The following is a 15854-nucleotide window of genomic DNA, read 5'->3' on the forward strand; positions in this document are numbered from 1 at the left end:
CGGAGATGGAATGCCTCTGGTTTCCATCCCCAGGTCCGCAAAAATAAACAAACAAATAATAAATAAAATAAAAGGGGCTGGAGGGAGTGCGCAGCTTGGAGGTAGAATAGCTCTGGGTTCAATCCCCAGCACCCCCCCCCCCACACACACACACAGTCAGCTCTGCAAAGCGGACCTGCAACATCCCCCTCTCCCATGTCCTGGGTCTCCCTCCAGCCCCTGCCTGCCTCCCCAGGCCCCAGGAACTCCACGCGAGCCCAGCCTTCCCCCGGGCGGCTCCCAGGAAGACCAACACACGTTCAGCGTTTACCTAGGTGCCTGCCACCCTCAGCGAAGGGTGCCAGGTTCACGAGCTCCTCTTCAGATGCTGTGGTGGGCCGGCGGTCCAACACGAGCTTAAACCACAGAGGTCCATTGATGGGGCTGGAACATCCAGGAGTGGACTTCAGGCATGGCTGCATCCAGAAGCCCGTTTGCCACTTGCTCATGGGGGCAAGTCTGGGAGGATGCCCAGACTCCAGCTGCCCTGCCTGGAGGGTCTGCTGCTCATCCCAACGAGGTGTCTTGCTTCCCAGAGCTGGTGAAGGGCCCCGATCGTTCGGCTAACCCTTTCCACATAGCGGGAGATGTGGATTTCTTCTTGCTCAGAGATCAGGAGCAGCAGAAGGCTGCTTCGGTGAGTACACGGCATCGGGGCCAGCCTCTCCGTGAAGGCTCCCTGTTCCCCAGGACTTTCCTCCCTCCGACAAAAGAGTAGCCACCCTTCCCTTCCCAGAGAAGCAGTTTCCTCTGATCACTCCCACTCTAGAATAGTCAAGGGCTCACCTCCTCCCGTGAAGTCAACGGAAAACATGGCTCCCAGGTCTCTGACCTATCCTGCTCGTTTTACCCCGATCCCATCGATGCCGTTCCCAGGCCTCAGTCAGGTTTCTTAGGTTGCTGTGCCCTCGGCCATGGTGGTCTCTTCCACGGGTCCCCGCATGAAATGCCACCTCCCGCCAGGCCAGGTGGTGTATGGTCCATTCTCAGAATACATATATGGTTGTGATTCAAAAGCTCTTAGATGCCAGACGTGGCGGTATGAGCTTGTAATTCCATTACTTGGGAGGCTAAGACAAGAAAGAGGATCGCAGATTTGAGGTCAGCTTTGGCTACTTGACGAGACCCTAGCAACTTAGTGAGACTCTGTTTCAAAAAAAAAAAAAAAAAAAAAGGGCTGGAGGTGTAGCTTCCAGGTAGAACGCCCTGGTTTCAATCCTCAGTACAGAAAGAGCGAGAAAAGCCCTCACATCTTAACACGTTGTGCATCCTTCAAGGCCCCTCTTGGAACTCTGGGGTCCTCTTTTCTCCCCCAGAGAGAGAACCCCCTGATTGTTCCTGCCTCCGTGGCCCTGTTCTGGTCAACATTCTCACTGCGGTAACTCAAAACAACTGACCAGACAATGGAGAGGAAGGATCCCCTGCTCACAGCTTTTGGATATTTCAGCGTTTCAGTCTTTGCTGGGCTGGCCCGCAGAGCATGATGGGGAAGCAGAGAGAGGAGATCGAGGCTCTTGCTCTCACATCATGGAGACGGGAAGCCAGAAAGGGATCAGGGCAGGGGTCTTTCTGTAACCCAAGGCCACGCCCAACCCGCCCCGCCTCCAACAACATGGCCGCCTGGTTTCTGTGCAGACCTGGGAGATTCTTTTTTTTTTTTTTTTTTTTTGCGTGTTTGGAGATGGCGCCAGGGGCATTCAACCCCCGAGCTCCACCCCTAGCCCTATTTTTTATTCCTTATTTTGAAACAGGGTCTCACTGAGTTGCAGAGGGCCTCGCTAAGTAGCTGAGGCTGGCCGCCTCCGGTCTCAGCCTTCCCAATGCTGGGATTACAAGCGTGTGCCACCACGCCCGTCTCTCCAGCCCTATTTTTATTTTTATTCTGAAACAGGGTCTCGCCAGGTTGATGAGAGTCTCACTACTTGTTGAGACTAGCCTCAAACCCGCGATCCTCTTGTCTCAGCCTGCGCCACCACACCCAACTTTTATTTTTCATTTTGAAACAGGGTCTCGCTAAATTGCTGAGGCTGGTCCTGAACCTGCAATCCTCCTGTCTCAGCCTCCCAAGTGCTGGGATGACAGGCGTGTGCCACCACACCCAGCTGACGCCATTCTTGTTCCCGGGCAGGATCGGGCTTTTCTTGGGCTCCCAAGCCTGGCCGTGCCTGGGACCTCCTCTGCCTTCCAGTAAATCCCATCTCAGCCTCCCCCTGCCCAGCATCCACCCTTCAGCCCGGGAGGGGGCGGGGGGGAGGGATGCAGGGCCTCGGGAAGCCAGAGCCTGAGCCCCTGAGCAGCCCGATCCCCCCAGGAGCGGGAGCAGAGGAAGAAGTTGCAGGTGCACCAGAAGATGACCTACTCCTCCAAGGTGTCTGCCAAGCAGAACAGCCTGCGGCGGCAGCTGCAGCTGGAAGACCAGACGGAGGACCAGGAGCTGCAAGCCGAGTTCGACCGACTGCGCGTTTTCCAAGATAACACGACCTGGAAGCTGGCCAGGACCAGAGGTGCCGGCCCCTGCCGTGTGGCCTGGGGGAGCCCCTCGCTCTCCACCACGCATCATATCGCCGTATGGGGAGTTCTTGGGAAGCCCTGGGCTTGGGAGGCTGAGGGAGGAGGATCACAGGGTCGAGGCCAGCCCCGCTAACTTAGTGGTGCTCTGAGAGGTCACCTGTCTCTGAGTTCTGCTTTATACCCTTACAGAGCAGGTCAGAGATTGCGAACCTAAGTTTGTTTCCATTTTTTTATTTTTGGTGATATTGGGGATTGAATAGAGGGTATTTTACCTCTGAACTATACCCCCAATCCGTCTTTTAGAAATATTTTGTCTTGGTATGGTCTCACTAGGTGAGAGTCTCGCTAAGTTACTGAGGCTGGCCTTGAGCCCCTGCTCCTCCAGTCTCAGCCTCCCGCGTGCCGGGATTACAAGCGTGCGCCACCACGCCCAGCTTTCTATTTTATCCTTTATTTGGGAACAGGGCCTCACTGAGTTGCCGAGAGCCTCACTCAGTAGCCGAGGCTGGCTTCGAACCCGTGCGATCCTCCTGCCTCAGCCTCCCGGGTACTAGGATTGGGCCTCTCCTTTAAACACCATCCTCTTCCCGATGCAGAAAAGAAAGCTGAACCAGACACTTTGAACACGTACATGGACCACAACCGGAATATGTTCCGCCTCCAGGTAGGCTGGCCGCTCCCGGCTGGGGAGGGCCCGCGCCCGCGCCCGCTGACCCGCACTCCCCGCGCCCAGTACGCCCTGGAGATGAAACGCAGCGAGACCCAGAGGCTGGAGATTCTGGCGTCCCAGGAGGAGAGCAAGCTGGAGCTCGCCGAGGAGGCCCTGGAGAGGGACGCCACCCTGTTCGAGGAGTTTCTCAGGGAGAATGACCGCAGCGCCGTGCAGGCCGTAAAAGTGTGAGCCGGGCCAGCGGCTCCAGCGTCCCGCCCTGTGCGCACCACCTGCCCCAGGCCGGGCCGGAGCCAGGCCCTGAGCCCAGCTGCACCTCAGCCCTGACCCCTGCCCCAGCCCTGAGCCAGGCCCTGACCCCAGCCCACACCCCAATCCTCGACCCCGGCCCAGCCCTGACCCCAGCCTGCACCTCAGCCCTGACCCCTGCCCCAGCACTTGCCCCCGGCCCAGCCCTGAGCCAGGCCCTGACTTCAGCCCACACCCCAACCCTCACCCCCAGCCCAGACCTGACCCCTGCCCCAGTGCTTGCCCCCCACCCAGCTCTGAGCCAGGCCCTGACCCCAGCCTGCACCTCAGCCCTGACCCCTGCCCCAGTGCTTGCCCCTGGCCCAGCCAGGCCCTGACCCCGCCCACACCCCAACCCTCACCCCCAGCCCAGACCTGACCCCTGCCCCAGTGCTTGCCCCCCACCCAGCTCTGAGCCAGGCCCTGACCCCACCCTGCACCTCAGCCCTGACCCCTGCCCCAGCGCTTGCCCCCCGCCCAGCCCTGAGCCAGGCCCTGACCCCAGCCCACACCCCAACCCTCGCCCCCAGCCCAGCCCTGACCCCAGCCTGCACCTCAAGACCTTGCTCCCTGTCCAACCCTGACCCCAGCCTGCGCCCCAGGTTTCTCTCCCTGCCCAGCCCTGAGCCAGGCCCCGACCCCAGCCCCAGCCCGCGCCCCTGTCCTCGCCCAGGCCCCGCACCAGGCACTGGCGCCTGTCCACCCCTCCTGACCCTCATGCCTCCCCCCAGGGCGGAGAAGGAGACCAAAGCCAAGATGGAGACAATCGCTGAGATCCGAGACCTCACCACCCAGATCATGAGCATCAAGAGGTGAGGGGAGCCGGGCTGCTGGTGCGGCCCGTGGAGCCCAGGACTCAGGGAGGCTGCGACAGGGGGATCGCGCTCGCGGACAGCCTCAGCTACTTAGCGAGACCCTTGGCAACTCAGTGAGACCCTGTTTGAAAATAAAAACTAAAAGAGGGCTGGGGTGTAGCTCACAGGCGGAGCGCTCAAGGGTTCGATCCCCAGAAGGGAAAAGGAGGAGCAGCTGGCTTTGGCCTCCGTCCTCCCTCGGGCACCCGAGACCCTTGCACTCCTCGCCTCTGCCCCTGCGGGACTCTGCCGCTCACTGTACAGCTGTGGGCCGAGGGGCGCGGAGGCCAAGCCAGGATCCCTGCACTTGTTTGCCCAGGGCCTTGACCCACTGGCTCTGCGGCTGAGGGCCGCGAGTCGGGGGCCACAGGGTGGCGCCCGTTCCCAGGCTCCCCGCAAGGAGCCCGCCTGGGGATCTGGCAGCCTGAGGCCGCCTTCCCCGCCCCGCGCCCCCAGCGAGATCTCCAAGTTTGAAGACACGCTGCAGCACTACAAGGTCTACAAGGATTTCCTGTACAAGCTGTCACCAAAGGAATGGCTGGACGAGCAGAAGAAGAAGCGCCTGGCTCTCAGAAAGGCCAGGGAGACCGCCAAGGCCGCCAGAGAGGCCAGCGGCGGCTCACCAGAGGACAGGGGTAGGGAGGGCAGGACGGGTCCCCCGAGCAGCTGCTGGGCACCGTGCCTTCATCCCGGGACTTGGGAGGCTAAGACAGGAGGATGGCGGGTTCGAGGACAGGACTCTTATCAACCTAGCGAGACCTTGTTTCCAAATAAATAAAGTCAGGCAGGGGGTGTAGCTCGAAGGTAGAATGCCTCTGGGTTCAGTCCCCAGTACCCCCCCCCCCACACACACACACACACTAAAAGCAGGCTCTGCTGCTGATGGGCCAGGCCCTGTGCCCAGCTGGGTGAGGCCAGCAGCCGGAGCCAGGGCACTGGGAGCACGGGTCCAGCTGATACCATCTGGGAAACTCCTGTGCTTCTTTCAGGACCAGGGAGCCGGGGAAAGATGGGTTTCCTGTGGTCCAAAGGTGCGTGCTGCCCCGGGCTGGAGGGGATCTCCACACCCCAACCCAGGGTACAAGGAAACCATTTCTCCACCCCCCTAGACGCGCAGAGCATAAAGAAGCCCAGCAGGTTTCTGCAGGTGCTGCGGCTGAGGCATCCCCTGCCCAACATCGGCAGCCCCCAGCAGGGGGGCCAGCCCAGCATGGCCAGCCGGCTGGACACCAAGAGGTGAGAGCCTGGCGGGGCATGCCAGATGGCCGGCAGGCAGGCCAGAGCCACCTATGGCCCAGGGGCAGCTTCTCACATTCCCAAGAGGAGGCACTTGTCATCCCAGCATTCGGGAGGCTGAGACAGGAGGACCGGGCTTTGCAGACAGCCTCAGCTACTTAATGAGGCCCTGTGCAACTCAGAATAAAAAGTAGGGTTGAGGGTGTAGCTCAGAGGTACAGTGCCCCTGGGCTCCTTCCTCAGTACCACAAAATAAATAAACCAGGTGTGGTGGCCCACATCTGTAGTCCAGTACTTGAGAGGCTGAGAGCGGAGCTTGACGCCAGCCTCAGCAATTTAGCAATACCCCTAGTGACTGAGCAAGGCCCTGTTTCTCTGGGGCGGGGGGAAGATTGGGGATTAAACCCAGGGACATTTTACGTCCAAGCTACACCCCCAGTTCTTTTTGCAAGTGTCCCCTGGATGCTGTGTGACAGCTGTAGGGCTGAGGCCGATCCCAGGAGCTCTGACCCCCACCACCTCTTGGCAGGTCCAGTTCTGCCTTCGTGTCCCAGGAAGAATGGAACAGCGATGACGACGAGGTCAGTGGCGGGTTTGGGTCCTACTTTCCTTCAGGGACCCAGCCCAGTCCCCGCCTACTGCCCCGCCCTCATTACCAGCCTCACCCACCCAGCCCCGCCCTCGGCCTCTGACCCCGCCCCACCCCGCTCACTGACACACTGCCCCGCCTAGTCCCCGCCTACTGCCCCGCCCCCATAGCCAGCCTCGCCCTGCCCACTGGCGCACTGCCCCGCCCCGCCCCAGCTCCGCCCACTGGCGCGCTGTCCCGCCCTGGCTCCACCCACTGGCGCGCTGCCCCGCCCCCGCCCCGCCCACCGCCGCTGGTTGCAGGAGCAGGAGCTGTACTTCACGGAGCCGCAGCAGCTCCTGGACGTCTTCACCAAGCTGGAAGAGGAGAACCTGTCCCTGATCCACAGCACGCAGGAGATGGAGGAGACCCTGGAGGAGCTGAGCCACTCCCTGAGGACCACGCAGATCCGCAAGTAGGTCCCTGGCGGGCCTCCGGAGGATGCGGCGGCCCCGCCCCGCGCCGGGCTGGACTGCCCGCGGCCCCGCCCCCAGGCGGCGCAGGGGACCCGGCTTCCTTCTCGCCTTTCCTCTTTCTTTTTGGTGGCAGCGCCGATTGACGCGATCATTCTGACTCTGAGCTGCTCCCCAGCCCTTTTTGTTTTTGAAGCAGAGTCTCTCGGTTACCGAGAATCTCGATAAATTGCAGAGCTGGCCTCCAACCTGCGACCCTCCTGTCTCAGCCTCCCCAATACTGGGAGTACAAGCACGTACCACCACTCCTGGCTCTTCCTTTCGTATCGGAGATTGAACCCAGGGCGTTCTACTGCTGAGCTACGCCCCCAGCTCTTTTTAGTTTTGGAATGGAGTCTTACTAAGTTGCTAATTTCCGTAAGCTGGCCTTGAACCTACCATTCTCCTGTATCTGGCTCCCAGCATGCACCACAGAGCCCTGCCTGCAGATTTTGTTGGCATCTTCCTGTGATGGGCCTGGCCTTGGGGCAAAGGTCCCTTAAGGTGGGTGGGCAGGGAGCAGGGCCCGGCTGGACCCTGCGCGGTGGCCAGAGGGAGGCTTCCCTTGCGCTGCCCACCCCAGGCTCCGCGGTCCTCCCGGCCATCCGGGCCACAGAGGCAGGAGTGGTCACCGCGCGAGCTGGGGACCCCTTAGGACGGCGAGGCAGCGCTGTCCCACGGGCAGGAAGGCCAGACTCAGCAACTTATCAAGATCCTGTTTCCAAATAAAAAAAAACTTAGGGCTGGGGTATAGCTGGAGGTGGAGCACCCCTGGGTTCAATCCCCAGTACCAACCACCAAAAAAAAAACCCTAAAAAAAAAACCTGGGGAAGCTGGGCGAGGTGGGGAGGAGGATGGAGGATCGCAGGTTTGAGGCCAACCTCAACAATTTAGCAAGGCCTGTTTCAAAATAAAAAGCAAACTAGGGCTGAGGGTATATCACAGAGGTAAAACGTCCTCTCCACTACCCCTCTTACCCCCCACACACAAAAAGAGCCAAGAAAAATAAGAAGATGGGTGTGGCGACACATACTGGTAATCAAAATACTTGGGAGGCTGAGACAGGAAGACCACAGTTTCAACACTTTAGTGAGACCTTGTTTCCAAACAAAAAATAAAATAGGGCCGGTGGTGTAGCTTGGAGGTAGAATGTTGCTGGGCCCACTCCCTATATCACAAAGTAAATACATACATAAATAAAAAGAAAGCAGATATGATGGCACACACCTGTAATCCCAGTACTTGGGAGGCTGAGACAGGGTGATCGTGGTTCTTGGCCAGCCTCAGCTACTTAAGCCCTTTGCAACTCAGTGAGGCGCTGTTTTAAAAAAATATAAAGACTAGCCGGGCGTGGTGGCGCAGGCTTGTAATCCCCGCGCTTGGGAGGCTGAGACAGGAGGATCACACAGGTTCAAAGCCAGCCTCAGCTACTTAGTGAGGCTCTCGGCAACTTAGTGAGACCCTGTTTCCAAATAAAGTATAAAATAGGTCTGGGAGTGTAGCCTGGAGGTAGAAAGCCTCTGGGTTCCACCCCCAGTACCACCAAAAAACAAAACAAAACATATATATAAATATATATATATTAAAGAATAGGACCAGGGATGTAGATCGGAGGTAGAATGTCCCTGGGTTCTTCCCCAGTACTGAAAAAAAAGAAAAGAAAGAACATCAAGTTAGAAAGTAATAAAAACCAGGCCAGGCACGGCGGCGCATGCCCGCAATCCCCGCGCTTCGGAGGCCGAGACAGGAGGATCGCGGTTCATGGACAGCCTCCGCTACTTAGCCCCTCCACAACTCAGACCCAGTTTCAAAATAAAGAATAAAAAATATAGGGCAGGGGGTGTAGCTCAGAGGCTACACCCCCTAGTAGAACGCCCCCGGGCTCCATCCCCAGCGCAAACACAAAGCTCGGGCCCCGCGCCAGCCGCCGGGCGCGGGGCGCTGAGCGGCTGCCCCGTCCAGGGACAGGGAGGTGAACCAGCTGAAGCAGTTGATCACGACCATGACCATGGCCGTCGCCAAGGAGGAGGAGAAGGCCGCGGAGCTGGAGCTCAAGTGCCGCGTCTTCCACTTCGGGGAGTACAAGGGCGACCAGCAGGTAGCGGGCGGGCGCCGTGCGGGGTGGGCCAAGAGCCTGCCCATGCTGAGCCTGGGCCTGTCATCTCAGGACGTGGGAGGCTGAGGCAGGAGGATGGCAGCTTGGAGGCCAGCAGCTTAGGGAGATCCTGCGTCAACATAAAACATAAAAGCCGGGTGCAGGAGCAGGATCCTAGGACTGGGAGGCTGAGACAGGATTAGAGGTTCAGGGCCAGCTTCAGTAACCAGCTTCTGAATACCCTGAACACCCATGGTAGTCAGAGTCATACGCTGGGTGACTTAGTAAGAGCCTGCTTCAAATAAAATAGGAGCCAGGTGTGGTTCTGCACGCCTGTAGTCTCAGTCCTTGGGAGGCTGAGACAGGAGGATCGCAGTTTGAAGACAGCCTCAGCTACTACTTAGCGAGGCCCTTTGCAACTCAGTGAGACCCTATTTCAATATAAAGAATAAAAAATAGGGCTAGGGGTGTGGCTCCGAGGTAGAATGCCCCTGGGTTCCATCCCTGGTACCACAAAAATAAGTAAATAAATAAATAAACATCAAAAAGCATGGGGGCGGGGTAGCTCAGAGGTATAATTTTTCTAGGTTCAATCCCCAGTACCAAGCAGTAGCACCTCGTCAGGTGTGGCTCTAGTACTTGGGAGGCTGAGGGAGGAGGACCGAAGGTTCGAGAACAGCCTCGACAACCTAGCATGGCTCTCAGCAACTTAGCTAGCCTCTGTTTCCAAATTAAAACAAAACAAAAAGCCGGAGGGCTGGGGGTGTGTCTTGGAGGCAGAGTGCCCCTGTGGAGGAGCCCGGGAGGGAGGGCAGGACTACCATGGCTGCTCCATCCCGAAGGTCGGCCGGTCACGGTGTGGGCAGGACGTGGGCACACTGCTGGGTGGGATTACGCATGCCTGTAATCCCACCGAGACTTGGGAGGCTGGGGCAGGAGGATTGCAGGTTGGAGGCCAGACTTAGTAACTGAGACCCTCGAGCAACCTAGCTAGACTGTTTCAAAATAAAAAATGAGCGGCCCAGGTTCGAAGCCGGCCACAGCTGGCTTAAGAGACCCTGTCTCCAAATAAAATATAAAATAGGCCTGGGAATGTAGTCCGGAGGTAGAAGGATTCTATCCCCAGTACCACCAAAAAATTAATGAATAAATAAATGAAGAAAGAAAGAAAGAAAGAAAGAAAGAAAGAAAGAAAAAAAAAAAAAAGGCGCAGGGGCTGCGCTCCGAGCAGAAGGGCCGGCTTGAGCCCGCAGCGTGCGCCCTGCAAGCCCTTCCTCCGCAGGACCGGCTTCTCCACAGCCTGAACGCCAAGGTGCAGGACGTGTACCGCCACTGCGTGGGCACCCAGCAGGAGGCCAACCTGGGCACCGTGCAGATGCTCACGGTCATCGAGCACCAGCTCAACGACCTGCTGGAGAGCCTGGAGCGCGTGCCGCAGGCCAGGGTGGCGCAGGCGGAGAAGACCAAGGAGAAGGAGCGGCGCATGAGGTGGGCCCACACCGGCCTCTTCCCCACAGGCGCAGGCGCTTCTCCGTGGGTCTCCAGCCCCAGTGTGCTCTGACGCGGGCGTGGTGGTGCACGCCTTCATCCCAGTACCTGGGGAGTCGGAGACAGGAAAATCACAGGTTCAGGGACGGCCTCGGCCGCCTAGTGAGCCCCTGTTTCAAAATAAAAAATGAAAGGGCTTGGGGGTATAGCTTGGAGCATGTAGAACGCCCCAGTACCTAGTAAAGAGAGAAATGCATAAAAATAGACCTGATAACAAGAAATACCTTGAGGTTCAGGAGGCTGAGACTGGAGGATTATGGTTCTCGGACAGCCTCAGCTACTTAGGCCCTCTGCAACTTAGTGAGACCCTGTTTCAAAATAAAGAATAAAAAATAGGGCAGGGGATGTAGCTCGGAGGTCGAATGCCTCTGGATTCCATCCCCAGACCCAGAAAAAAAAAAGAAAGAAAGAAACGTGCCTTGCCTAGCGTGGTGGCGCATGCTCGTAATCCCAGTACTTGGGAGGCTGAGACAGGAGGATCCGGGTTCAAGGCCAGCCTCAGCTACTTAGTGAGGCCCTTTGAAACTCAGTGAGACCTTCTTTGAAAATAAAAAATAAGGCTGAGGGTGTAGCTCAGAGGTAGATGCCCCTGGGTTCCATCCCCAGTACTGCTTTAAAAAAAAAAAAAAGAAAGAAAGAAAAAAGAAAAAAAGAAACTTGCCTCCTGCCAGGGCCACCCCGGCTTCGGATCCCCTCCCCTCCCAGAAGCCAGGGTGTGGATGGGCGCCAGGCCGGAGCGGGGTCCCCTGTGGCAAGGCCAAGGCCCCGGGCACTGCCTGCATGTGTCCCTCTCACCTCCCACCCAGGCTCCGGGAAGAGAAGATGAGGGTGCAGAAACAGCTACAGGAGGAACGTCTGCAGCGGGCGCGGGCCCGGGCCCATGCCGACATCAAGAAGAAGGTGGGCAGGAGCGACCTGGCACCCCGGGAGCCTTTTTTTCCTTTGGTACTGGGGACTGAACCCAGGGGCATTCTAGCTCTGAACTAATCCCCCAGCCCTGCTATTTTTTATTTTGAAACAGGGCCTAAATTGCTGAGGCTGGCCTCTGACCTGTGAGCCTCCTGCTCAGCCTCCCGAGTACCGGGGTTAGGGTGTGCGCCACCACGCCTGGCTCCATGATGCTGAGCCCGAGCCTTCGGGGCAAAGTGGGGTAGAGGTGGTGGCAACCCAGGCGACGCGCCTCCTCCAGGACCTGCCTCCCCAGGTGCCCTCCTTGATGGCTGCTACCACGCAGAGGCTGGCCTCCCTCCTGCACAGTCCTGCTGGCTGGAGGCTGGCTGGGCCGGAGCAGCCGCTTGCTTTCTGAGGTTCTGCGAGCGGGGAGCCCAGCACCCCAGCAGGAAACGTGCTGTCTCGGGGCCAGGGCAGAGGGCTGTGGGGCGCAGGGGGTTGGACTCAGACACTCTGCCTCCGAGCTGCACCCCAGCCCCTGAAACTTCTGAAATGGGATCAGGGTCTTCTAAGGTGCCAAGGCTGGCTTTGAACGTGCGACCCTGTCTCGGCTTTCTAGGTTTGGGGAGTACAGGCGTGCGCATCCATACTCAGCTGCACACAGGGCTTGAGGACCTGCTCAGCTTAGCCTGTTTCCCAGTCTGCTTCGATGCCCTCCGGGCATCCACGGGGCACCTGGGTCACTGCTGGCCTCACACTCCTGGGCCTCAGGCAGCTCCCAGGCTCTGGGTGGCCAGTGCCCGGAGCCGGGCGAGGCAGAGGCTGAGGCAGGAGGATTGCTGGTTCAAGCCGAGCCTCAGAAACTTAGCAAGACTCCATTTCAAAGTAAAAAATAAAATAGAGCTGGGGTATAGCTTGGTGGTAGAATGTCCCTGGGTTTAATCCTCAGTACCACAAAGAAAAAAACATAGATCACATGGTGGGCACTGTGGTGCACATCTGGGAGTCCCTGGGAGGCTGACACAAGAGGATCATGGGTTCAAAGCCAGCCTCAGCAACTTTACTTGGACCCTGTTTCCAAATACAAAGTAAAGCTGGATATAGTGGTGCATGCCTAGAATCCCAGTACTTGGGAGGCTGAGATGGGAAGATCACAGATTCCAAGCCAGCCCCAGCGATTTAGTGAGGCCCTTCGCAACTTAGACCTTATTTCCAAATCCAAAATAGGGCTGGGGGTGTAGCTGAGAGGTAGGCCGCCCCCGGGTTTAATCTCCAGCACCACAGGAAAAAACAAAAAAACGAGAGACCTTGCAGCTTCTCTTGACTCTGGACGCTGGGATCCTCCCACCAGAGGCAGGGCTGGCGCTGGGGCTGCAGGGCCGTGTGTCTGGCGGGGAGCCCGGTGCTGATGCTCTGCTCTCTCCTGCAGAGAGGCCGGAAGCTGGTGTGCCGCTCCCACCCACCGGTCCTCAAGGCCAAGGTGACATCGGAGCGTGCGCTGCTGGACAAGGAGAAGGAGGAGATGCTCTTCTTCTTCACCTAGCGCCGAGGCGGGCCGGAAGGGAGGGCGCAGCGGAGGCTGCGGGCCTGGGGGACCTGCCTCTGCCCTCGCGGTCGGTCCCCTGCAAGCTTCCTCACTCACCTGAAATAAACTCAGCAAGACACTTTAGTGTCTCGCTGGCCTGAGAGCGGCAGGGGTGCCGATTCTCAGCATCTTTTTTCCGGCACGAGGGAGGGGTCCTGGGGACTGAGTCCAGGGGCGTTCTATCTCTAAGCTACAGCCCGAGCCCTAATTTTTTCCCCCTCAGTACTGGGGATGGAACCCAGGGGCAGTCTACCTCTGGGCGATACTCCCAGCCTTATTTTCTATTCTTTTATTTTGAAACAGCGTCTCGCTGAGTTGCAAAGGGTATCAGTAGCAGCTGAGGCTGTCCTTGGCCCACGAGCCTTCTGTCTCAGCCTCCCAAATGCTGGGATTACAAGTGTGCATCACCACGCCCAGCTTCTATTTTTTATTTGGAAACAGGGTCTCACTAAACTGCGGGGGCCTCACTAAGTTGCTGTGACTGGTCTTGAACTTGCCTCCCCCTGTCTCAGCCTCCCAAGTACTGAGATGTCAGGCGGGGCCTCCAAGCTTGGCCGGGACAAGTGATTGTGATGTCAGAAGCACAGTCCCTCGAATTAAGCCAGGAAGAGGTTTTTGGTAGGTAATAGAAAAACATTTATTCGTCTGCACTAGAACTGCGCCCAGCGCCAGCAGCACCAGCGGCCAGTTCCAGTCGCCTTGGGGTAGGCGCTTGGCGGGGGCTGGGGATAGCTGGGCCCCTAGACAGGGAGGAGGCCCCGGCTGACGATGTGTAAGCCCCAGGAGCCTGTGCAGGGCCTTCGGTTCCCCGGGGCGCAGCAGCTGGGCAGGTGGTACCTGAGAGCAGGGCAGGCAGACTCGGGCCTGGCGTGGCACCCTCCCAACAGCAGAGACCCAGGTCTGAGAAAGGAAGGCGCAGAGAAAGAGCGGGGTCTGCGGACCTCTCCGAGAGCCCGGCGTATGTGAGGAGACACGCTGCTGAAAGGCCCAGCAAAACCAAAGCTTTTCTGAGCGACCCTGTTTCCAGTCCATGAAGTTACAAATACGTGCAAGGGAATGAACTGGCACCTATCTTTGTGCAAGCCAGACCTGACTCGCTGCACAAACGGAGGCGGCCGCCGTGTGTGCGCATCTGTGACCTCACCAATGAGAACCATGCGCGCACCGTGCGTGTGGTCCTACGCATCATTTTATGGCATCCAAACATCGCTTTATAATCTGCTGTCGAGTGACTATTTAACATTAAGACCCAAACACCAGGAAAAACTCACTCTCCCATCGCTGAGCTGAGCCAAGAGTTTGCTGGGGAGGGGGCTCCGGCAGGCCCGGACCCCACCTGCACCCTCTGGACGCTGCCCGTCTGCTCCGGCAGGACAGGACGGGGTTCTGCTGTGGCGATAGCGCCACTTTTGTCCTGGGGCGTGGCAACCGGACCCCACCCGCCCACCCTGGGGAGAGTCCTCCCAAGTCCTCCACAGCTCAGACCCAGCAGGACCGGCTGCTCGGGGGGGAGGGGGGGGGCCTCCCAGCGAGCCTCTGCTGGGAGAGGCGGTGTGAGGAGCATGGGGCTGGGCTTCTGGCAGGCCAAGTGGGGTCCCCGTGTGCACAGCGTGGCCCGTGTCCTCAGGGAATGACCTCACTGCAGGTCCCACAGGTTGATGGTGCTGCCCGGCGCCTGCGCCCCAGGCCCAGTGGTAGCTCCAGGGGCCGGGAGCACCTCCTATAAAAGCAAGGGAGGGGTGAGGACAGTCCAGACGGATCGCACAGCAGGGGTCCCCAGGCAGCTCCTCTCTACAGGAGCTGGACACCAGCCCAGCACTCGCCACGCCCGGGCTCCATGCTACCTAAGAACCAGACGCTCTTCCTCACTTATGCTGCTGCTGCGTGCATGTTTGTGGTCGCTAGGAATTGAACCAGGGGCGGCCTACCTCTGCTCTACACCCCCAGCCCTATTTATTATTCTTGATTTTGAAACAGGGTCTCACTGAGTTGCGGAGGGCCTCACTAAGTAGCTGAGGCTGGCCACGAACCTGCGATCCTCTTGTCTCAGCCTCCCAAGTACTGGGATGACAAGCGTGTGACACTACGCCCAGCTAAATTATTTTCATTTGAAACAGGGTCTCACAAAATTGCCAAGGCTGGACTCGAATCTGAGATCCTGCTGTCTCAGGCTCCCAAGTACTGCGACTACAGGTGTGTGCCTGGCCGAACCTACGGTTCTGATATTCCCTTCCTCCCTCCTCCTCTCTCCTTGCCCTCCCTTTCCTCCTTGGCACTGGGGCATGAATTCAGGAGCATTCCTCCTCCCAGCTACACCCAGCCCTCTTTATTTTTTCTTTTGAGAAGGTCTCCCAACGTTGCTGAGGTTGGCCTTGAACTTGCAATCCTTCCATCTCAGCCTCCCAAGTTTCAGGTGACAGGTGTGCGCCAGCACACCCAGCTGGGCACAGTCCCAGTGAGAAAAACAAGAGCTGACCTGGAGGACGTAGACAGGCAGGTCCACGGTGAAGCAGGGGTGGCAGGCGGAGGGCTGTGGGCTGAGGGCCAGCGGCAGGGCCCCTTCACCTGAGGGGTCGTCCTGGGGAGGCAGCCACCAGAGACCTTGCATGTCCCACGCTCACGCAGAGCCGCCTCCATTCCTCAATGCACAAGCAGCCCTCCCCCTGATGTCCAGCAGGGGCGCCACCGTGAGGGCCGGTCCCCCAGCCCGCCCAGGGCCTCTCCCCACCCTACCCTGCTCCCCAGTGCATTCCATGCTCGGAAACCCCCCAAATGTCAACGTCCCTTCTAGGGAGTGTGCCCCACTTCCTCATGGCTACCCTTGGCACCTGCTCAGGCCGCACGGAGATTGTCCCTGTGTGCCCTGGAATGCTCATGGGCCAAACAGCAGGGGCCAGAGCAGAAGGGGCTCCCGGGACAGGGCTGCAGCCAGAGGACTGTCCCAGCCTTCACCTGTCCTCCCCCGGCACACACAGCCATGCCCCCAGGGCCCCAACGCCAGTGCCTCGTGCCACCGCCCGCCCCAACCTCACTTTCTCTCGTTTCCCCTCCCCTCCC

General features: G+C 58.8%; 1 protein-coding gene across 1 annotated transcript; it reads left to right on the plus strand.

Annotated features, from left to right (window-relative positions):
• Window positions 1-451: 451 nt before the first annotated feature.
• On the plus strand, window positions 452-12755 carry CFAP100 (cilia and flagella associated protein 100; the record flags this gene model as incomplete). Its single annotated transcript, XM_080701153.1, has 12 exons — window positions 452-676; window positions 2351-2543; window positions 3147-3447; window positions 4240-4320; window positions 4819-4997; window positions 5352-5598; window positions 6128-6179; window positions 6358-6641; window positions 8641-8776; window positions 10056-10261; window positions 11128-11221; window positions 12642-12755. The coding sequence occupies 12 exons, from the start codon at window positions 452-454 to the stop codon at window positions 12753-12755; spliced, it is 2112 nt and encodes a 703-aa protein (XP_080557279.1).
• Window positions 12756-15854: the final 3099 nt, after the last annotated feature.

The sequence above is a fragment of the Muscardinus avellanarius genome (assembly GCF_963383645.1).
Source record: "Muscardinus avellanarius genome assembly, chromosome: 9".
In the NCBI taxonomy this organism is placed as follows: Eukaryota; Metazoa; Chordata; class Mammalia; order Rodentia; family Gliridae; genus Muscardinus; species Muscardinus avellanarius.